Below are 22,452 nucleotides of genomic sequence, written 5' to 3' on the forward strand. Positions count from 1 at the left end.
CAATAGTAAGTTTCATTTAATGTTCCTTTTTATAGAAAGCTTTAAAATTGCCAATCGATTATTATTCTTTTTTTTTCATTCTTAGAGTATTAGTCTAACAGCATTGTTTTAATATAAATCATAAGCTTTGTGATCTTTGTAACAGTCATTTTCCAAGTAATTTTACTGTTTTGCATTTTTCTTCGAATCAGTAACACAGAAACGATTATTTTCGAATTTAAATATCGTTGAATGTCATTTATTAATTGTTATCATGTTCTCTTTATTTACAAATAAAATATTGTAGGCTGCATTACTTATCACATTTTGTATGTATTTTTTAATAAAACTTTGATACAAAATTTGACATGTATTCATAATACTTAATTTCCTCTTAAATAATCTTATTCATGTATAGAGAAGATTGCAATTATAAGTATACCAAGTCTTGAACTTAATATCACACCTACGCAGACTTCAAAATTATTACAGTAATTCTAAGAACTTAATATCTAAGCGAGTGAAAGAAGAAAATTAAAGAGTTAATTTAATTAAAGTAGTTGATAAAACTTTTCTTCTTATTGTGAATAAATTTACATATAAATGTATTTATAGCCGCATTAGGCCATGAAGACTAGATGAAATTGTAACTGTGATTATATTTCTTACTTATTAACTAGTTATGAGTATTTCACATGTAGCGCACCATGAAAATTTTAGGGTAAGATTTGGAATTGGCAAATTAGCTGTTTATTACTATAAAAATTTTGTTCGCATCATTGTTAAGTACTGCTATAACAGTATTAAATATGAATTATTTACTAATACGTTGCAAATTAAACTATTACATTTCGATTCTCTATAGCTTCAACATTCGTGATTGACAACGCAATTATATGTATGTAGGAAGCAATGCATATGACTTCTACGCTCATTTCATGTACTGGCAGTTCAATTTGTTTCATACTTTTTCGTCACTTGTAATTTACCATTGGCGAAGCTGAAGTAAGATTTACTTGCTGTCAGCTCACAGCATGATATGAGAGAGATAACAATGCAATTAGAAGAAAGTCAACAATGCATGATCATAGAGAAGGAATATTATATTCCCAACTATAGACAAAACATTTAGACAAATACTTTCTATTTTCAATTTCGAATACGACTATCGATCATGAATAAAATCACTTTGATCATTCACTAAAAAATGATAAACAAATGCAGCTTTTTTCCTGTCGATTGTTCCTTGAATAGTACGATTTCTCTGATTTCGGTCGTCTCTACTTCTCGGTGGATCTCTTAAAAATATTGATCCAAACAGTGTTGCTACAAAGTAAATAATAGATTAGATAGCATTTGTTATAATGAATAATAAAATAATTTTTATATAATCTTACCAAGAGTTTTAGCATCAAATTTATTATCTTGCGTGTGATTTAATAATTCTTTTAAAAAGTAACATATATAAAGATAAACTTTTCTCCTTATTTCTGGAAGTTGCATTACAATCTGTAAAACGATTAAAAGATTTTCCATTTTAAATTATATAAATATTATATATCTATATGTAGCGTGTATGTACCTGTTTGCACTGTAAATAATTTACTGCTGCGGACAAGCACACGCTATGCAAGTTATACGGAATTAATGGTTCAGCAGTTGATTCTAATAGTAAAAGTAATGCTTCTGCGACAGAATGTACACTACCAGCTTTGTAAAAATATGGTTAAGGAACCAAAATAATTTCTGAATCGTTAGAAGAGATTGTAGCATTTTTCACATATGTGATTTTTATGTTCTGAAAAGGATACGCATTGGATCTTGGCTCCCATTATCTAACCAATCTCTTATAGCTATAATTTCACTGTGAAGACCAGGAGTTTCAAAGAGTCCTGCCGTTTTTATACCGTGCCGATATAATCTGTCAACCAAAAACCATATCTCCTTAGGTATTTCATATGGATCTGGAGGAAGATTCTTATTATTTTCCTGTAACATCAAGACAACTCGTATTAGATCTTTACTTCTTTCTCTGTTTCATGTTTTATGTAGCTTCCTTACAAGTTCCATTAATCTACCAATAGGTACTTCTCTAATAGGTACTCGTATGTGAACCAAAGCTTCTATCGATGCTCCGAAACAACTTCTTTCGTAAGTACCTGAAAAAAATTACAAATATAAATGACTTCTCCGCTTATCCGCCGTATTTATTACGACATCGTACTACCTGTCACAGTAATAAATATATCCTTTCCACCTTCAAGATGTAAAATTAAGATATCGTATAATTTATCTTCCCCCGAGTTTAATTTGCACGCTGATCTTTTGTCGACGTATATTTCGAATCTAGCATCACATTTTTCCCCTGAAATACAATTGAAATTAAGTTACTAAATAGATTATCCATTTTAAGAATAAAAATACGATCCAAGAATGAAAAAAAGGAACAAATGTAGTATACCTGGTTTTATAAAACCTTTAAATGGTTCGATATCCAACCAGTCTTTACTATAATTAGTATCACCTAATTTCTTTATAAATTCAAATTGAACTGGTACCTATAACGTATAATTATTTTCGGTATGCAGGATATACTAATTTATATAAAAATTGTTTTACCTGGCCAGTATTTGCAATGATGAGTTCTTTGCTACTAGGTTCCAGAAATTTCAAAGTGTCAAATATTATTTCGGTAGTATCAACCATTACTTGAGGTAAAAATTCGTTTTCTAATTTATCAAGTTTTTTCATAACTTCTTCATGAATCTTACGATATTTTGCCATATCTATAATTCTAATCTGCAATTAATTACAAATTATAACACTTGTTAATATATGATTAATAATTTGTGAATCGAAGAAGTTCTATTTACCTGAGAATCAAACACAGCACTGACTGGCTTATGATCGGAAATTCTTAATTCGGGGTGACTTCGATATTCAATCGATGTAATCGCATCTCCTTTCCATAATACTCGATCACACCATGCAGGGGATCTACTTTTTTCACTGAAATTCATAATTCTCATATACAAAAAAGTATAAAAATAGATATGTATGTGCATAAAATATGTAACAGTTTTACCTAGAATCCCAATTATCAGTGCCTAAATCGTATTTATACGTTGGCTTAAATGTAATTTCTGTTTCATGGAATCCTTGTAACACTCGGCCAAGTTGTCTTTGCTGACAAAGTTGATCTAATGTCAAAAGGGGAGCATAATTTTCAGCTTCTATATGTTGTTTGGCAACTGCAACGTCCATTTCTGTTATTCGATAATTTAAATCTCCCAACCAGTAAATTTGGCTACATTAAGAATATCGGCGGTCTTTTAGTATGGTAAAATTGGAACATATTCCAAAAATAATATTTCACTTGAATTCTTACTCATGATCCTTAAAAGTTTTTGGAGGAACATATTTTGAGAACGATAATCGTGCACATATGTCTGCATAATCTTGATTACGTCTCTGGTATTCTTCACAATGTGCCGCTAAATGGGCATTAACGAAGCAGATAGACGTATTATGAATAGAACAACTTACTGCTACACCTCCTTTGTTACCCTGTACAAAAGCAGTAAATAATAGAACAAGGTCGACTACACGTCTACCAGTATTAAAAATCTCTGATTTTATTAGGACATCCCATAAGTTCGTGCCGTGAATACGTTTATACCTTTCGCAGTAAGTGTTTTATAAAAACAGTAGAATAAGCGATCGAAGGAAAAGAGTTTGACCCACGCACGTCGTAATGTCGTCTTGTGCAGTGGACGGTTTGGTCATACGACAAACGCGAGGGTTGAAAAAAATGAGAATAGTAAGCAACACGAACTTATTGGACGCAATACACATAGTAAAAAGGATATTACCATTTTACCCATAATACCAGTGCCTACAGTATCAACTGATACATCTTTAATAAATGGTATATGACTATTTAAAGCATATATGAGTAACATCATACCAACTAGTCTGACAATGGCCACTTGTTCATATACTCCATTTGGATGAAGAGATTTTGCTACAACTTGTCTACAAAAATAATAATACTGTTAAAATATTTCATTTAATGAAATCTTCGTTTATAATTTTTTACTACCTCCACTCCTCTTCCCTTGGAGTATCATTAAAAAGAAATGCTTCTTTAGTTAAATCTAGTTCTTGGAATCCAATCGCGTATACATCTGGTGGTGTTTTATCGCAACTTAACCACTCGTGTAAAGTAATACCGTTCGGTGCTTGTCCATTTACATTCCACGTTCCAATAAATATACTAAAACAGACGAAAACATAGAAGTATGAATAACATTACAGCAAAATAAATGCACGAATGCAAGGTAACAAACCGGAATGTTTTACTGTATGTATAATCATCTTCTTTGCATGCCATCTGGTATCGTACGGCTGATTCTCTGGCAGCTACCGGTGATTTACCAGAAGCAATGCTTTGTCTTGTTACAACTAAAAGTGGATTTTCTATGTCCACCAGCTGCGAAAGAAGTTTTTCGATTAATATTTTAGAAACAAGCATCGCCGTTCTTCTATAAAATAATGGACTAACAGGATCGGTAACATCTTCTACTTCCTTATTGGTAACACTCAAGTTACGCGTACTTCCTGTTAATTTTTGAATCCATGAAAATTCTGATGCTGGATTATTTGATTTTTGACACACTGAAATCATCAAAATATTAATTGGAATTAAATGCGACATTTGGTTATACGATGCAATGCGATTTTACCTTCTATAGCTCTAAATATCTCTGATACTAAGGAACTGGTTTCTACTCCAGGTCTCATTTCGAATATTAACTGTAACTTTCTTGATGTTACATTAAGGTACACATCTAGACTATCCTGTTGTTTTTCATCTGTGTCTTCAAAAAATATCATTCATTAGTTATTATATTATTATATTTACAATTAATAATGACATTAAGATTATATACTTATGTTGCATTTAAAATCTTGATCGATAGGTAATATTCTTTCTATGGTCAGGTCACTATAAACTTGAGGAGGTGTTTTAGAACTGATTAGAATCACCAGGGCATGAGTTGTTCCTTTGTTGAGCAGTGCTACAATCCTAGGAGCTTTGTGCCAACCCTGAATTAACGAAGCTTCGGTTGTCTATACGTGCGATTAAGGTTACGCATATAAATATCTTACAATTTTGTAGATTACGGAAGAAGAAATAAAAGGATACAATTATTACAATCTCTCCCGAAACGAATTTTGATTGTACTATTAATGTTTGTTCTTGCGATGACATATTTGTACATGTAATTCTCTCTATTTTTCCCAATATTTTGTATAATGTTTTTATATGGCATATGAGATTTATTTATGCGAATTAGAGACTGTAATTAAGTCATATTATGTTATAATTTAATGTTAGCCACTAGCGCCTGTTTATTAACTGGATATTATGACAAAATAACATGTAATAGTAATTTAACTCTGTTGTTTGTAACAACAATAACACTGTAAACTAACTAAAATCAGAAATAATGACGCTTTAATAAAATTGAACAACGTTATTACTAATTGAATTGATAGGTTCCCGTCATAAATCACGTTTTTCACGTGTACAGAACGTACCACCTTACTGCATTTTTACTTAAAAATTAGCTATCGTTGTACTTTTGTCATACCAGTCATACAAACTGCTTGCTGCCACTAAGAAATGTCGTAATACTATTATCGCAACATTTGTACTAAATCGTTTAATTTATCACTGAATAAATACAAGTGACAGATTACTGAAACTGACGTTAGACATGATTAAATTTGTTTTATTAGTGTGCGTTAAAGAAGTCAATACAACATAGTACACATAGATAATCTTTAATAGTATACGTATTTGAAATGTGTATGTAATCTGTATGATACGTACTATGTGCAGATGGGCACGTATAGGTTGCGTTACACTAGTGAAATTTGGCATATATACATATGTATATAAACATGTGTTTGAAGACTTTTCTTACACAAACAGAAGAGCATAACAAACTTTACATAAAAATGTGGTTTCTATCGTTTATTGTTATGTAAATATGAGTAGTTCTTTCAATAGGTAGTAACATATTAAGTTCATACATAGTACAACATAGCATTATGATATCAAATCGATCTTTTACTTTTCTTATTATGTACATATGCATACATATATTACACTCTGTAAACGTTGATGATTACCGCATCAGAATTTGAGCATTTGTTTGAGAAATTGTCACAATTCCTCGTTAATCGTTTTCGAAACTTCTGTCATTTCGAAGGTATGATTTAAGAAAAATCGCATTTCAAATAATTCTGTATTTACACACATACACACGCGCGCGCGCGCGCGTACATGTATTATTTGATTGCGTGTGTTCCTTTATTACCTTCTCCCTCCACCCCACCTTTCTTCTCCCAAAGATTTTCGGAACACAATTTAAAAATTTATTGATCTACCAAATGAAAATGCTACCTTAATTTTTGATAATTTTGGGCGGGTAAATAAATTTCCCCTAGAAAGCAGGAAGTGGTGTGCCCGCATTACAGACTGAAAAATATGCCGACTTCCTGAGGCGCCGCGAGCGAATCTTCCTTTTCTAGGCGCATCCATTGACCATGCCGTTTACTGCAATGGCGGTATAGATATTTCACAAAGAAGAAAGTGGATTTTCTGTAAAGTAAGTGAATATTATTTTGTCGTTTTCTTTCTTATGTCTTTCATTTATGTTAGTTACGTATCATTTACGCTTTCGTGCGAGCACTTATATCGAACTTTTATTGTGAAACATTTCCAGGATGATCACAATTTGAATGGGCAAGGTCTAGTCGTACTTTTATAGACTACAGAATTCAGTTTCGTCCATATTGATCATTGTACTAGCCCGCACAACTTAATTTCGCTGATAAAAAATAAAAAACGCGAATTGTTTATAATAAATGTTCAATGAAGTGGTTACCGCTTCACGAGAATAGGACGCCGAAGAATTCGCGGTAATCTTTCGCGACATCTTAGGTTAGGATGATTTTAACTATTGTTTGATACTAACTCGATTTCATAGAATCTTCAACAGAAGCTGTCTCAGGTGTACTCATGATACATATTTATTGGTTCTATGTACTGGTAATTCTGGCACTACTTGAAGATTAATTAGACAATTATTAATAATGTCACGTTACGTGGTTTCTGTTTGTATGAAACATTTCATTTAAAATTCAATATTGTGTCAATTATCTTTACTATATATTATACGATTACAAACTGTATATATGTAATTACATTTTTAATCCTTTTCTCTACCATAATTATATTTTTAGGTAATACTTGGTATTTTATTATCTGAATGGACAATAAGGTGAATGTCTCAGAAGTAGAAAATATTTCAATGATTGGATCATCTGAAATTTTTCACCTACCTGGAGTCCCAGAGATATCAGACGTGTTAGAATCGACTGGTCTCAGTCCGTTAACGTCTTCCTTAGATCATACTCTTACCCTTCAAGAGGATAAATTACTTTCTACCGGAGTTAATATGGGCATAGAAGACACATGGTACACACAGACGATACACAACCAGTATATGCATATAGTTTTATTACATTAATTTTCTTTTCTTATAGGACCGAAGCAAATAGTTCGACCTCGGATTATGCCATTCCACTTCCGCCACCACCTGGTTTAAGCGATTTTACAGATATCGGCACAGACGAACTAATCGATAATAGCGGGGCTGGCATTGAGCACGGTCCATTTTTACCACCCGGTACACCTGCTTTAAACAATTTGTTTTCAGAAGGTGGAGATTCTCAAGATGATTCTCCAATGGGCATGTGTCTTTAGATATTTCTATACAATCTTAATGTTTGCGATTTTAATTAGCCATTTAATTGACCGTTGTGTTATTTGTGTTTGTATTTCCAGAGGATATAGTGTTACGCGCGGGTGTATGTGGTCTTCGTAATCTTGGTAATACTTGTTTTATGGCTGCCGGTTTGCAATGTTTAACTGCAACTCCACCTGTTCTGCAACATTTTTTGGATTTGCAGCAGAGGGGGGAGAAACTTCTTCCTCCCGGATCGCTGATGGCACATTTCAGTGTACTGCTTAGTAAAATGTGGTCTGGTAGATACAGTGTTCTCAGGCCTATCGAATTTAAACAAACTTTAGGAGCGTATCATTCGCAATTTAAAGATTACAGACAGGTATATATTTACACAATCGTCTGCGAAACAATTGAAAGTGTATAAGTAAGATAATTGTAGAATAACATTTCACAGCATGATTGTCAAGAATTTCTTGCCCTTCTGTTGGATTCTTTGCATGAACAAATGAATACAGCAAAGGGTACAAAGAATTGTCAAACTCCTTCGTCTACAACTACTGCCAACTCGATTAACTCTCTTGAGAATTCGAACGGGAAAGCTATATCTCCAGTTACTGCCACTAGCAATTCGAACTGTAATTCAGATTTGTTAGAGATGTATGATTGTTTGCCGTCGCCAGAATGTCCTAATAGTCCTAATGTAACAATGGCTGGCTCACCAAGGGGTAAATATATATATATATGAGAATTTTTAAAAAAATATAGGACAGATTATAATAGAACATATATGAACAATGTAAGTTTAACGTTACGTTGTTTAGACTTAGATTCACCGATAGGCGAGTTAGATAGTACTGCAAATTCACCACGGGGATCACCTTTGAACGACGGTGACGACGAAGAGACACTCGATTCCGACGAAACCGTTGAGGCAAAATCAAATACCTTCATTCATAATAAAGTTGACGAGAAGGAGGATGAGACCGTTTCTACGTTCAGACTGGATACGCTGATAGAACTTTCGAAAAACGTTCCCAAATATCACGGTCTTTATGATATTCATAAAGAAGCGAAAACTAGTAATGCGAATTTCTTAGTGACACAACAAGAATGTAATAACGAGATTCGTTATGATTCACAGAAATATCCAAAGGAGAGCGTTCGTAGAATGCCTTTAGACAACTCGAATCTGATGGAAAATCATGTTTTCGACAATAAAAGCGTCAGTTTTAAACGAATAAAAGAAGTTAACGTTCAAAAAGTCAATTCTGGTGTGGATTACGCATCGAGCGGTTCCGATATAGAGTACGACAATGGTTTAGAGAAGTGCAACGTGAAACGTATGAGGCTAGATGATCAAGAGAAGAATCACAAACGCGATGGCCTTGGAAGTATTAGCTCGCAGTGTACACGGGTCTCTCAAAGTTACGGCAATGGAGCTATCGCCGCGCAAGATGAGATTGAGGCGGATAAACATTGGGCAAATCACTTAGGGTCTAATAGGAGTATAATTGTTGACACTTTCCAGGGACAGTTTAAGAGCAAGGTAATGTCTAGACATCCTAATATCACATGTTTCCCATGGAGACTTATACAATTGGGATGTCTCATACAATTGGTTTTTACCGTAAACTGCCTCCTACAATAAAATTTGATGGTCATACCTCCTTGCTTTGCGAAGCGTGAGAGACAGGGCTCATTCTACCGGCACATATGTCTTTTTCGTCATACGTGCGACATAAGTTCGAAAGTGTGTTATCATACCTTCGTTTTCCATTACAGGTTGTTTGTGCAGTGTGTAAACACGTGTCGGTTACGTATGAGCCGTTCATGTATTTGTCAGTACCGCTACCCCATGCGATAGAAAGGCAATTGAACGTCACGTACGTGCCTGCGAATGGCGATCAAACTATTAAGTGCGTCGTCTCGTTGAACAAGCAGTCACGAATTGGAAAATTGAAGGACGAGTTGCTCAAAACGTTGAGCAAAGAAAACATCACAGTGGCGAACATTGCGCTGGCAGAAGTCTTGGAAAACCATATATCAAAGATTCTGGTAAGCATCGAGAAGAGTTCGTCCTGTCTCTGAGGTAAAACTGCGCCTATCAATGATCTACATCATGTTTCCAATTGAATCTCTATCTTCAAAATCCAGTTCAGGCTTGTTTGACTTTACGAGCAAATGGTGCGTAGGTCTTAAGTTCTGTAAGAGTATGTTTACGGAGGGTGAAGAAGGCGACTTATCATCTAGTGTCGATAATCGTCGATACTGCCCTCCAAGAGAAATGATTATGGAAGAACATTCTCGTATCGTAAAGAACTAGTTACGAGGCTACAGTCCATCATACAGACATTTTCTTTATTTACATTTTTCTATTTACGTTCTCTCGATTCTGTGCTTCGACGTGCATGCTCTTTGTTTTTGGCTCACGAAAAGCGGCCACGATTCTTCCTCTTCTATATTATTTTACCCTTGCACCGTAGGTATCGAGACTTACGTACCTTGCTTGCTGTAGTTTATCGCACTACACGGAAATGTCACTGTCGGATTGTACATCAAGGTTTTCAATTTAAGGATGACAATATTCTCTTGAGACACATCAATGATACGAATCGGTCTATATACGCCTTTGAACTCACGGAACCCCCTGACGCGTACACTTCAGTGCCAGATGGTGGTGGCGATCGCGTGGTGGACGCTGACGTCTGTCAGAAATCAACGATTACGGGAGACGAAGTTCCATGTACGATTTGCCTCGAAGAATTGGACGGCGATTTGAAAAGGCATAGCGGGAACACTTGTAATTTCGTCATGTGCGACGTCTGTATCGAGGTGAGCGATAATTCTTTCCACCGTTTTAAACTATGCATCATCCACGTTACAGATCTTTTCCGTTGATCGATTATTTCGGCAAATACGCAGTTTGATTTACCGTCGTTATGTCTATCGTTTATCGAGGTAAACCTAACAACTAATTATTTATTATTTGGAAAACCCAATGATGAAAACGGCAGCTTCAATCTAGCGGTAGGGGTACACAAGCGAGGTACACGGTTACCACTGTTTAACCCCGGGAAGGTCTGAGATTAAATCCTCGAACGTTCTAGCCGGACGGTACCATAAGGGTACGTACGGGAACCAGAAACAGCTTTACGTTACCAATTAGCCTAGGAAGCTTTGTAACAAGTTGAGGTGCTTGGAAACGGAAAGATGGAAACCCGTATGATTCGCTATTTGAGTACAATCCGCAAGCCTGAACATCCGTGTTCTGGAACTCAATTCAGACTAATCTGAGGCTGCTGTACACTGAGGGTACACTACGCTACAGTTTAGATTATTCGTTCGATTCAACGACCACACACGTTCGTCTAAAATATTTCGAAATAGCTTTAATAAATAGATGTCTCTGAACGCGAATAGAAAATTAGGAAACAGTTACGCGCGCCACCTACGCTTCTTCATCCTAACGAATTGTAATTAATGGTGTACACGTTTGATTTTGCAGAACTACTTCAAGAATCAAACAGAACCCCAATTGTGTCCGATGTGTACAACATACATCACCGCGTCGTCCTTCATTAAAATAGATCAAACGGGTCGGCCGAGGCCTGCAGTTCGAATTTTAAATGTACCGTTGGTTTTGAGGCATGACACGACGAATGAAACGACAAATAACCGCAAGAGAACTAAACTGTTCGGATACCCGCATTTAGTCAGATTACCTTCAAGGGTAAATGCGAAAGATTTGTATGATATTGTTAGGCGAAACGTGCCGCAAGAAGGAAGTTACACGCTCCATTTTGTTACAGGCCAGGTTAGAATGATCGGTTATCATTATGGATATATATATATATGAAGTGTAATGGTAAAAAAGTAACATTGAAGAATAAAAAAAAACATTTCTCTGCAGGGCCATCACTGTTCTCGTTGTATGTATACTGAACATTGCACGGGTTGCAGTGTGCCGGAAACCGACATGGTTGTGTTGCAAAATGGCGACACTTTAGCCGTCCGGTATACAGATCACGTTCCTAAGATCGCGCCTTCGATCGAGCATGTCAGCATTAGCAAACAGAGGCCCCATCATCCTTTGTCTTTGTACGACTGTCTTCAAGCATTTAGTCAGAGGTATACGTTAGATTTAGCCGTAGCTATGGTTTGATACCGCATGCGTCGCCGATGGTCTACATTAAGAAATAACAAAAATAATTATTGATGCGAAGAATGGTTCGGGACATGCGATATGAAATTAAGGGGACACATTTCCCTTCGGAGACTGGATTTTTATGGCAAATTATCAAAGGATTCGGTCGCATGCGGCAACACGTTGTGTTAATTTCGTCGAGACTTCAAATTTATATCGTTTAACATTGATTTATATATCTGTCCACTTCTAGCGAAACATTAGATGAACATAATCCTTGGTTTTGTCCAAAGTGTGAACGAAATCAATGCGCTACGAAAACACTCACGGTTCACAGATATCCCAAGTTCCTTATAGTTTATTTGAAACGGTATGTATGTATGTTCTCGATGGCATAAAGATTCTATTCTTATGGCGTTTTGTAACATCTATATAACAAGTTTTTCACTCTTTGTGTGCATTGCAGATTTGTCTTTTACGAGTGCGCCAGTATGAAGTTAGACGATAAAGTCACATTCCCTTTGGTTGGTTTAAGTGTGGGTCGACACTTGTACGATCTTTACGCCTGCGTCTGCCATTATGGAGGTATATATCCAATTGTTTGAGCGAAACAGTAAACAAAATATCGTAGATTTTTGATTATCTGGAATGACCGGAAGCGATTTGCAAGTAAATCTACTACAGAAACAACAATTGTTCTTTAGAAGAAGTTAAAATTTACTTTCGTCCGAGTAGTTTTCTAGCATATTCGATTATACGATACTGTACCGCTTCCGATAATCAAAATTCTGCCGTAGTTGACTCGCTTTTTCTCGTGAGAATTTAACGGCTAGAGGATATTACGAAGTCATACAAATATTCAGGAGACTCTCCAATATATCCTCCAATATATATTTGCATCATGTAAAAATAATTAATTTATTATCGCAAACATATAGTACGGATGATTCTCGACGCTCCTTTTTATAAGATTTAATGCAAAATCCAGTACCGAAAATGTTTGAATAGCGTTGCTACACCTAGCGGCAAAACGTTCAAATTGTTAGCCAAATTTACCAACAGACGATTTTGGCCAACAGTTTGAGCGTTTTGTTTCAATGTCCATACAGCGTCAATTGGGGTAGTGGCAAAACGCTGAAACTGTTGGCCAAATTTACCAACAGACGATTTTGGCCAACAGTTTCAGCGTTTTGCCACTACCCCAATTGGCGCTGTACGGACGTCGAACAGAGCTCCGCATGTTCTTCAAAAGAGGCGCCACAATCAAAAAATTGTTGACACATATACAGGATGTTCCACAATTATTTTAACAGCCGAAAATGAGGGGTAGCTGAGGTCATTTGAAGTAACTCTTTCCTTTGCGAAAATGCAATCTGCGGCTTTGTTTACGAGTTATTAACGAAAAACACTGGCCAATGAGAGGCGACGGTGCAAGAGAGAGAGTCCGCAGTATGAGGCTTTGACAGAAGGTCGGGACGGACTCAAACCGCGTTCGAAGTATTGAATAAGTCACGAAGCGAGTACTTTCCGGATTTTTTTTACTACGTAACAGTGATATTTTTATGAAAAACGCTGTTCACTCTTATTTTAGAACGTCTGAAGAATATTTACTAATTTTTCGGACCCGAAATAATATGTAGTGTAACCGTTGATGACAGCCGTTTTAATTTTCTGGTGTGCATGACACCTCGTGTGTAACACACGAAATTTTTAAGCAAGGTGTACAGTGAAGATTAACAAAGTACGTAAATGTTATTTTAATTTAAATAATTCCGTGTCCGAACAGAATTCAACGAATGATTCGCAATGCTAATTTAATAAATAATAATCGTGTTAAAGGACGTAAGGGATATGTTTGTTAGAGAAATATGAAGAATATTATCAATAAGAAACTCACCTATTAGTTGAGGATGCATTTGTGCTGACTCGTACGTACTGACCTCGTACAACGAACAGCTGATCCCAGGTCGATGACCGCAACATTCGAAGGATACGGTCGGAGGAACCTCCGGTATGGTTATTTGCGAAGTTCACTTACACTGCACTGTCACCAAACACTGATCACTTAATTAATCACTGATAATCCGAATCACTTGTGGATATTAAGAAAGATCACTGAGACTCGTTCGCGGATAATCGTTTATTCGACGCGTTCGTTCGGAAGTCGACGTTTCACTGCCGAAAAATTCAGGCTTTGACTGCGGGCCCTTGTTGTTCGTCGTTAGGCCGTCCGAGGAAATGACACCCGATACCATTTTCTTCGAACGGCCATTAATTACGTTCTAAGAGCGCAGGGTACCATCGGTGACAGCGGGTCGGACACAGTTTACGTCTCGGCATATCTTGATTATTTCATATGGCGGTACCCTGCGCTTCGAAGAAAATGGTATCGGGTGTCATTTCCTCGGACAGCCGAACGACGAACGACAAGGGCCTACGGTCGAGGCCTGGATTTTTAGGCAGTCGAATGTCGATTGCCGATCGAACGCGTCGAATAAACGATTATACGCGAACGCGTCTCAGTCATTTTTCGTAATATCCACAAGTGTTTCGGATTATCAGTGATTAATTAAGTGATCAGTGTTTGGTGACAGTGCAGTGAAAGATCAGTTGTACGTTGTACGAGGTCAGTGCCATTCGACATCGTGAGCCACAATTTCAGCCAGCAAATGCATCCTCAACTAAATGGGTGAGTTTCTTACTGATAATATTTTTCATATTTCTCTAATAAACAAATCCTTTACGTCCTTTAACGCGATTATTTATTATTAAATCAGTTTTGCAAATCATTCGTTAATCTTCACTGTACATCTTGCATAAAAATTTCATATGGTACGCACGAGGTGTCATGCACACCAGAAAATTAAAACGGCTGTCACGGTTAAACTACATATTATTTCGGGTCCGAAGAATTAGTAAATATTCTTCAGACGTTCTAAAGTAAAGGTGAACAGCGTTTTTCTTAAAAATATCACTGTTACGTGGTAAAAAAGATCCGGGAAGTTCTCGCTTCGTGACTTGTTCAATACTTCGAACGCGGCTCGAGTCAGTCACGACCTTCTGTCAAAGCCTCGTGCTGCTGCCTCCCGAACTTCGCGCCGTCATCTCTCATTGGTCAGTGTTTTTCGTTAATAACTCGTAAACAAAGTCGCAGATTGCATTTTCGCAAAGGAAAAAAGTTACTTCAAATGACCTCAGCTACCCCTCATTTTCGGCTGTTAAAATAATTGTGGAACACCCTGTATATATGTGTCGACAATTTTTCATGGTTTAGAAATGGGCCATTTATTAAGAAACCACAAATAAACGTAATTATCGAGATTTAATTGGTTGGAATCGATGCACGGTATCATTTCGCATAATTTGAGTCGAAGAATATTAAATTCGGACAATTGGTCAGCGAGTTATTTAGATTTTTCTAGGAGGATATGGCAGGGTGCGGGAATATTTCTGTACTCTCGGAACATTCGTCTAGTTTGAAGTTCACAAGTTTTATGATATTTTTCACGCATGCGTGACAACGGTTTATAATTTGTAGGAGTATCGGCCGGACATTATACAGCATACGCGAAGAATCCACGGACGGACGTGTGGTACTACTACAATGACGAGATTACGAGCAGGCAGAAGCCTCAGGACGAAGACTTTAGCAACGCTTATATACTTTTTTACAGTCGGCAAGGGACCAATATAAAACCGTGCAATATATAACCGGTGCTGAATCCAAGAACCTGGAGAATCTGGGGAAGTGATGCTAGTGAGAGAGTAAAAGTGGGGAAATGGGAGGGTTGCGGAGAGTCGATGGAGCGGTTTCTCAGGTGTTCCGTCGACACGTTTACCGAACTACGTCGTCGTATCGAATGGAAAACTGTTCAGAAATTTCATTGTTTATTTTTCCCGGTGATCTGCTCGTGGCCAGTCTCCTTTTCGTGTCCCCTGTTCCTCTCTTGCGTGCCACTGTTTCTCGTTGTCTCGGGATTCTTCTCGCGAGCATCCCGCGGACACAGCGTAGCTTGTACAACCCGATCAACGCGTCTTATTTGTTGACTGCCGATTGTCGTTTAGCAGCAAGATCGTGCGCGTCTCTTCCGTTGAACGTTTGTTGCAACGCCGTTTTCACGGTCATCGAATCGTCGACGTCGATCGCGAAAACAGAGTCTGTGAGTGGAACTGTTGATATGTGCTTATATATTAACATATATGTGTATACGTATGTATACGTATATGGGTACGCGTGTGCATATGTATACGTATGTATATATTAATGTATGTATGTATTAATGTAGGGAGCAGAGAGATTATCGACGCATCGATGCGAAGAAAGTAACATATATTTGAATGTGACGAAAAGAAAAGACGACAAAATGAAATGGTTGCTATGAATCACTGTCGCCAACGCTGTCCCCGTTGCCGTCGTATCACACAAGAAACGACTTTCTCTATTCCTTTCTCTATCGCTCTCTTTCACGTATTCCCTTTGTCCCTTTCGTATTCGTATCCATCGTACGCACCTTGTCTTCGTGTCTCGTCTTTCGCCGAACCCGCCAAATTATTTTCCCATTCAGTTTTTCGGAGGCAAGCAGCAGCCTCGCCCGTACGATCGTCTTGCTTCGATTATCGATCCCTACATTAATATATGTGTATAGTATGTATATGTATATACTTGGGAGAAGGACTGAGAATTATAATACTTATACCAGCCGATAAACGTGTAAACGTATGCGTCGAGTTTGTACAGTAGGTGATTAAACATAGACTCCAGGATTTTGAACAGACGTTAATTTATTAGCGAATAAAAGGTGAACATTACGACTAGAAGACACTTAAACTTATGCCCGTTTAACGACAGATTGTATAACCATTCGCTGTATCATCGTTTTTTCCTCTTTTACCCGAACGGATACAAGACTGCTAACATACATAAACATGTACCGAACGAGCCGATAAGAATTGTCGTCCGAAGTATAACTGTCGTTGTTTATCGATCCGATCGATAAACTGTGTTACACGAAATACGAACAGATTTTTCCGCGTCCTTGATAATTCTGTCGCAGAGCGATCTTCGATCCACTCGACGCTCGGACGAACCGAGGCTCGTAAGACGCGATCGAATCGCAAACGAGCTCCGTCGAATGCAACGTATCCTCGTGTAAAACAGTTTTTGGCAACATCAATGAACAAGTTGCTTCAGACGACAACTGTTATTTGCTCGCTCTGTACATATTTATAATCTGCATGTACATTGTGTAGCAAAAACAAACGTTGTATTTGCAGATTATTTATTAAATTAGTTTTGTTGTAATTTTATTACAAGATATTCATTTGACTTGTTTTCATTGTCATTATAATAATAGTAATAATAATAGTATTAACAATAATAATAATAATAACAATAATAATAATAATAATTATCATCTTTATCATCATCATCATCATAATACGTAATGTTCGTATTCGTACGCACTCGCGCGGATGCACATCCACTCGCATATACACACACGGACACACGCGTTCACACACTCACACACAGAGTACACACGCATGCGTTATCATAAATCATCATATCCGTCGTCAGCGTACTGTTCACGAGCTGATATATCGAACGCCTGCGGAGATGTTTCATTGTAAAAATCGCGAATCGAATTGTTGATGTTTATTTTCTTTTTCTTTTTTTTTGATCGTACAATTTTGCGACTATTTCTTTTCTACTTCATTAGACCGCCTGTACAACATGCGAACGAAGAGGATCGGCTATAAAGTATTTTCGATCACGCGGATCGTTTTACAAGAATTTTCAAATCACAAATTACAAATTTGAAGAGAAATAAAAGAATTGTCGGATGCCCGAGATTTTGTTTCGACGCGACTCAGTCTGGTCGAATTCGACCGGACGAAACGATGACGATACGCGACGAATGGATCCTTCGATGTTCACGATACGGCACAAGCTATTCTTGGGAGGCACGTTCTTCGGTTGCCGCTGTCCTATTTTCGCGAAGGCCTTCGGACAGATCGTTCCCAAATTGTAAAGAAAATAAGTTCGTCGAAGCACCGTGTCCCCCCGAAATGCCGAATTCTCGGTAATCGGTATTCGTCGGGTGCTCGAGCGATCCATCGACTCGTCACGGTTTGGAATTTCTCGTTTTCCGTTGGCCGTGTTTCGGGATATGATGCTGGTTACTCTAGACAGTCTAGAACTAGACCACTAAATGGGAAACTAATCGTACCATTTATAGCCATTGAAAATTTATCCGAGGGATGTCGGAGGTAATATGTATATAGATACAAAGACGGAGACGATATGCGGAATCGAGAGAAACTAAGGCCACCGGTAGGGTAACGATATTAGATACGTTAAATATGCATGTAAAAGACGATCTTTGGTATGTACATTAAAAAGTCTTAGCTACGGCTGTCCCGCGACTTACCCCGTCACGATCAAAATTTCTCGTCCGAACACGCTCGACGGGTGTCGAAAAATACGCGGCGATCGCTCGCGAGGATCTCGCGGAAACGTTTCTTCGACGGGCCAACGATCGACCGCGGGTAACGGTGTCGCTGTTGGAATATAATATATTTCCCGAAATTTCTCCCGACCGTTTCCTCCTCTAATTCGAGTCTAATCTAAACGAAAGAATGCTACGTTTACTCTATCACGTCGATCGAACAACGCTTCGATACCGCGATACCGTGATACCACCTCGGGCGGAATGGATATAGCGTGGTGGCAAAATCGACTGGCAAGCATATCGTGAACGCAATTCTTCGATCTCTTGCCCGGAGACTCGCGGACTTTTATGCGAACGACGACCAACGACTAATGTACAGAATCAAACGAATATTTATTTACCTCGTTGAATCTCGAAATAAATATCTTGTTCAATTTTGTTCGATACCTTTGCCGCATCGAGTACTTCAACCGCGCGATGTACCAGAATTGTATTGCGTTATCGATTTAAAAAATTTCGCGTTCCAATCGTTGGGACTACGGCGTCTCGTCTCGAATGCGTTTCGAAAGGAACTCCGATCGTCGCGCGACATCAACGAACGAACGAACGCGAACCCGTTCGGTTCTACGATCACACTGTATCGTTCCCGCCGATCGTACCCGGCGCTATCACCGTCGCGTCGGTTAAATGATTACCGATACACGTCGTCGCGATCTCAATGCGACGACACCGTGAACCATACCACTGCACCGGGATGCACCAGGCCGCCGATCTCGCAGTTTATCGTTCTCGTTTCCCCGTTCAGAACGAAGAGCGCGTCGTTCGATGGGCTGACCATGTATTTGCCGAATATGCCGCTTTGCACGATCGGCCTGTTCGGGTTGCCCCATTTCGTCAGATTCGGCGGAGTCGCTTTTCCCACGCCGGTTATCATCTCCACTTTGCCTGCAAGAGAATACCGATCCGGTCAGACCCGAATAATGCGCGGCTGCTCTCGCGATTTAGGAGCCTCTCGTCCGCTTTAGCGCGGACAATCCGGGTAATATTGGGTTGTCCGGAAAGTTCGTGCCGATTTTCGGTAGGTAGCGTGAGAGACCTGACTGAATAATATCACAATTATTGAAAACAAATGACATGTGTACATATATTCTAAAAGAGATAACTTCTTCAGCCATATTTGGAAAAAAGCTTGGTTACGATTCGTTAATTTTTATCAGTTTTGTACGCCTTAGAATATGGTGGCAAATAAAGCGCATTATAGGCATTTAATGCTTTTCTTTTTCCGAAAGGGCAAAAATGCCACACAAGCGGCAAATAAGATATGCGCTGTTTATGGCGAGGATGCTGTAGCCGAAAGAACTGTGCGGAAGTGGTTTGCTCGGTTTAAAGCTGGAAATTTCGACCTTGAAGATCAAGAACGCCCAGGTAGGCCGTCCACCACAGAAATCGAGAATAACCCACGCTCAACATTACGTCAATTAGCAGGAATGCTAAATAAATCAAAATCAACCATCCACGGTCATACTGTGAAGCTTGGCTCCAATATTTAAATGAGCTGCGTTTTAATTTTCCTACAAAATCGGCACGAACTTTCCGGACAACCCAATAATATTGCGGCGACAATGACAGAGCGGATGATGACGATGTACGCGGCGAACCTAAAGAGAAAGAGAGAGAGAGGCGCTCGCGCTCCTGGGATTTAACAAAAGCTACCGCGCGCGAACATAAATCCGTGTAACACCGAGGGGGGCTAATTGCGAGCGCCGTCGACGATTCTCACCGGTAGAGAGATCGAGGAAAAGAATGTCCTCTTTGTCGATGGAGGACGCGTAGATGTCGTAGCCGTGGGTGGTCTGCGAAGGATAGAGGGCGATGTCGCTGATGTTCAACGTCGTTTTCACGTCGAACGCGAACTTCAATCCGGCAGCTGCGGAAGAATACGGCGATATTAGAAGGTTGACGCGAGTTCGTGTCGCGGGGGAATAGGTATCGCCGAGAAATTACGCGATATCTCTTGCACGACGAGCGTCACGCCCGAGCTCTGTTTGTCCAAGGTGACGAGATGTCTGGAATCGGGGGAGATCGTCGGTCTTCCCACGAGATTCGACTTGTAGGCTAGAACCGTGTCGGTGAGGTAGTCCAGCAGGAGCTGACCGGTCGGTCGATCGGTGATCGGCTCCTGGCATTCGATCACGACGAAACCATCTGGAGAACGGCAGAAATCTCGTCAGGAGAACTCGGCACGGGTTTGCGACAATCGGCGGCTCGCGCGTCACACGGATTCGAGCGTGTACTCACAGAGAATCGAGAATTGGACGTTCACCGGGACGCAATTGTACGAGCTGAGGTCCGCGCTGCGCGTGTACTTCATGTTCTTCAGATCGAGCTTGTACATGCTCCGCTGGTTCGCGTGGCTCACGTAACCGTACTTGAACGTGTCCTCGATGTCCTGAAAGAACGGAACTATTTATTAACCCTTTGCACTCCGCTGTCCCCTCTCGTGGGACATCGTAATTCTAGCATATCACTCGGATGTCCCCTCTTGTGGGACATTAAAGTTTATTAGCGATTACGGGGAATTGAGTTATTTCAGCGCAACTTTTTGAGACACGCATGTTCCCCTGAAGTTTTCTCTTGAAACGGCATAAGAAATCAAATCAAAATATAGTAAAATTACCAAGATATATACAAGAAATGTCAGCGGGTTTGTAATGTCACGACGGCCCGAGCACTTCGAAGGCGCCACTTGAAAAGAGCGATAAGGCAAGTTTGTAGAAGAAAGGTCGGTATGCGAACATAGCACGCACTGTATAGTGAGATTTATAATCATAAATAAGCAAGTCTAAATCTGGAGGAAAAGATTTTCAAAGCTGAACTCAGTCTGGTTTGAAGCGTCGAGCGGTATAGATCTAACGAGCGAGAAAATCAGAAAAGTGATTCTTCTCTTGGTAAATAAATTGTTTGGTAAAAGTTTTTTTTGGTAAATATCATCTTGTGAGTTAGTAATAACAGTTAGAAATTTTCAACCTATGTATTTATTCATATTTTTTATTAGAACAATGGCAAAACGTTCAAACACGAATGAGTCTCATGACACAAGTAGTAGTGAAGATGAGCTACAGATAGACGTTTATACAGATATGTTAGAAAGACTAACTGTAGAAGGTTTTCTTCTACAGTTAGTCTATCGATTTGATAGCAGTGATAGTGATATCGTCCAAGCAACAAGGCGACTAGAGAAAGAGTTCGCATAGATAGCGATTACAACAACAAAACAAAATTATAAAACAAGCAATAACAAAATTATAAAAAATAAAATATTGATCTTTTTTGCAAATTTCTCGATTTCAGCCAATTCACATAAGTCCAATATCATTATAATATGTTAGTTAGTTCCAAAACCATACTATTGGGTTGGCAACTAAGTAATTGCCGATTTCAGTTATAGATGTCTCTCACTCCCATTTTTATGATATCCGTAAATGTTATATTATAAAATTGTTATTATTATTATTATTATGTTATTTTTTATTATCCGTGAATGTTAGCAACTGGACAAATTGAATGCAGCGGTCAAGGAAAAGCGACCAGAATTGGTCAATCGTAAAGGTGTCGTTTTCCAGCAGGACAATGCTAGGCCGCACACGTCTTTGTCCACTCGGCAAAAATTGATGGATATTGGTTGGGAATTGATGTTACACCCACCATATAGCCCTGATCTCGCGCCATCGGATTGCCACTTATTTCGATCCTTGGACAACTCCCTTCGTGGTAAAACTTTTAACGATGATGACGCTGTAAAATCTCACTTAACTCAGTTTTCGGCCGAAAAGGATCAGACTTTCTACGAGCGTGGAATTTTCAAGTTGTCGGAAAGATGGCAAAAGGTCATCGAACAAAATGGAAAATACATTACAGATTAAACTTCATTCCAAGTAAAAAGAAATTTTTTATTTCATCGAACAAATCGGCAATTACTTAGTTGCCAACCCAATAAATAATACGAGGGCCTGTAAATGCCCGTTTCTGCCAAAAAACTGGCGCTGAGTAGCTGGTA

At 38.5% G+C, this 22,452-nt stretch overlaps 3 protein-coding genes across 7 annotated transcripts in view; 1 reads left to right on the forward strand and 2 right to left on the reverse strand.

The window, feature by feature from the left end:
- Positions 1 to 292: 292 nt before the first annotated feature.
- Positions 293 to 5,828, reverse strand: Ocrl (Oculocerebrorenal syndrome of Lowe). Of its 2 annotated transcripts, none has more exons than XM_033479459.2 (19): positions 5,637 to 5,828; positions 5,189 to 5,342; positions 4,932 to 5,112; positions 4,725 to 4,859; positions 4,544 to 4,656; positions 4,329 to 4,471; positions 4,082 to 4,255; positions 3,852 to 4,014; positions 3,368 to 3,546; positions 3,065 to 3,286; positions 2,853 to 2,988; positions 2,599 to 2,778; positions 2,441 to 2,537; positions 2,207 to 2,344; positions 2,041 to 2,138; positions 1,791 to 1,968; positions 1,562 to 1,689; positions 1,377 to 1,488; positions 293 to 1,305 (listed from the first exon to the last, which is right to left on the reverse strand). In XM_033479459.2, exons 2-19 carry the CDS (start codon positions 5,252 to 5,254, stop codon positions 1,145 to 1,147), a joined length of 2,604 nt encoding a protein of 867 aa, XP_033335350.1. In that variant the 5' UTR covers positions 5,255 to 5,342; positions 5,637 to 5,828; the 3' UTR covers positions 293 to 1,144. The 2 variants fall into 2 exon arrangements, with proteins under 2 accessions (XP_033335350.1, XP_033335349.1); XM_033479458.2 differs by having other exon boundaries at positions 5,584 to 5,828.
- A 691-nt stretch (positions 5,829 to 6,519) lies between these two features.
- On the forward strand, positions 6,520 to 16,717 carry LOC117225727 (uncharacterized). Of its 2 annotated transcripts, XM_033479456.2 has the most exons (14): positions 6,576 to 6,659; positions 6,777 to 6,994; positions 7,297 to 7,531; positions 7,600 to 7,805; positions 7,901 to 8,181; positions 8,257 to 8,527; positions 8,624 to 9,348; positions 9,585 to 9,857; positions 10,377 to 10,634; positions 11,308 to 11,616; positions 11,713 to 11,930; positions 12,200 to 12,316; positions 12,413 to 12,531; positions 15,485 to 16,717. In XM_033479456.2, the coding sequence occupies exons 3-14, from the start codon at positions 7,323 to 7,325 to the stop codon at positions 15,655 to 15,657; spliced, it is 3,159 nt and encodes a 1,052-aa protein (XP_033335347.2). In that variant the 5' UTR covers positions 6,576 to 6,659; positions 6,777 to 6,994; positions 7,297 to 7,322; the 3' UTR covers positions 15,658 to 16,717. The 2 variants fall into 2 exon arrangements, with proteins under 2 accessions (XP_033335346.2, XP_033335347.2); XM_033479455.2 differs by lacking the exon at positions 6,777 to 6,994 and having other exon boundaries at positions 6,520 to 6,659.
- Fstl5 (follistatin-like 5) overlaps positions 16,711 to 22,452 on the reverse strand; it is a 97,970-nt gene continuing 92,228 nt past the window's right edge. For all 3 annotated transcript variants that reach the window (XM_076526222.1, XM_033479463.2, XM_076526223.1), the window contains exons 14-17: positions 20,694 to 20,844; positions 20,400 to 20,600; positions 20,176 to 20,322; positions 16,711 to 19,340 (exon numbers count right to left, since the gene is read on the reverse strand). In XM_076526222.1, coding sequence (XP_076382337.1) covers positions 19,111 to 19,340; positions 20,176 to 20,322; positions 20,400 to 20,600; positions 20,694 to 20,844 — 729 coding nt within the window. In that variant the 3' untranslated portion in view covers positions 16,711 to 19,110. The remainder of the gene's footprint in view (positions 19,341 to 20,175; positions 20,323 to 20,399; positions 20,601 to 20,693; positions 20,845 to 22,452) is intronic.

Source organism: Megalopta genalis, chromosome 14 (assembly GCF_051020955.1).
Source record: "Megalopta genalis isolate 19385.01 chromosome 14, iyMegGena1_principal, whole genome shotgun sequence".
Taxonomy (NCBI): Eukaryota; Metazoa; Arthropoda; class Insecta; order Hymenoptera; family Halictidae; genus Megalopta; species Megalopta genalis.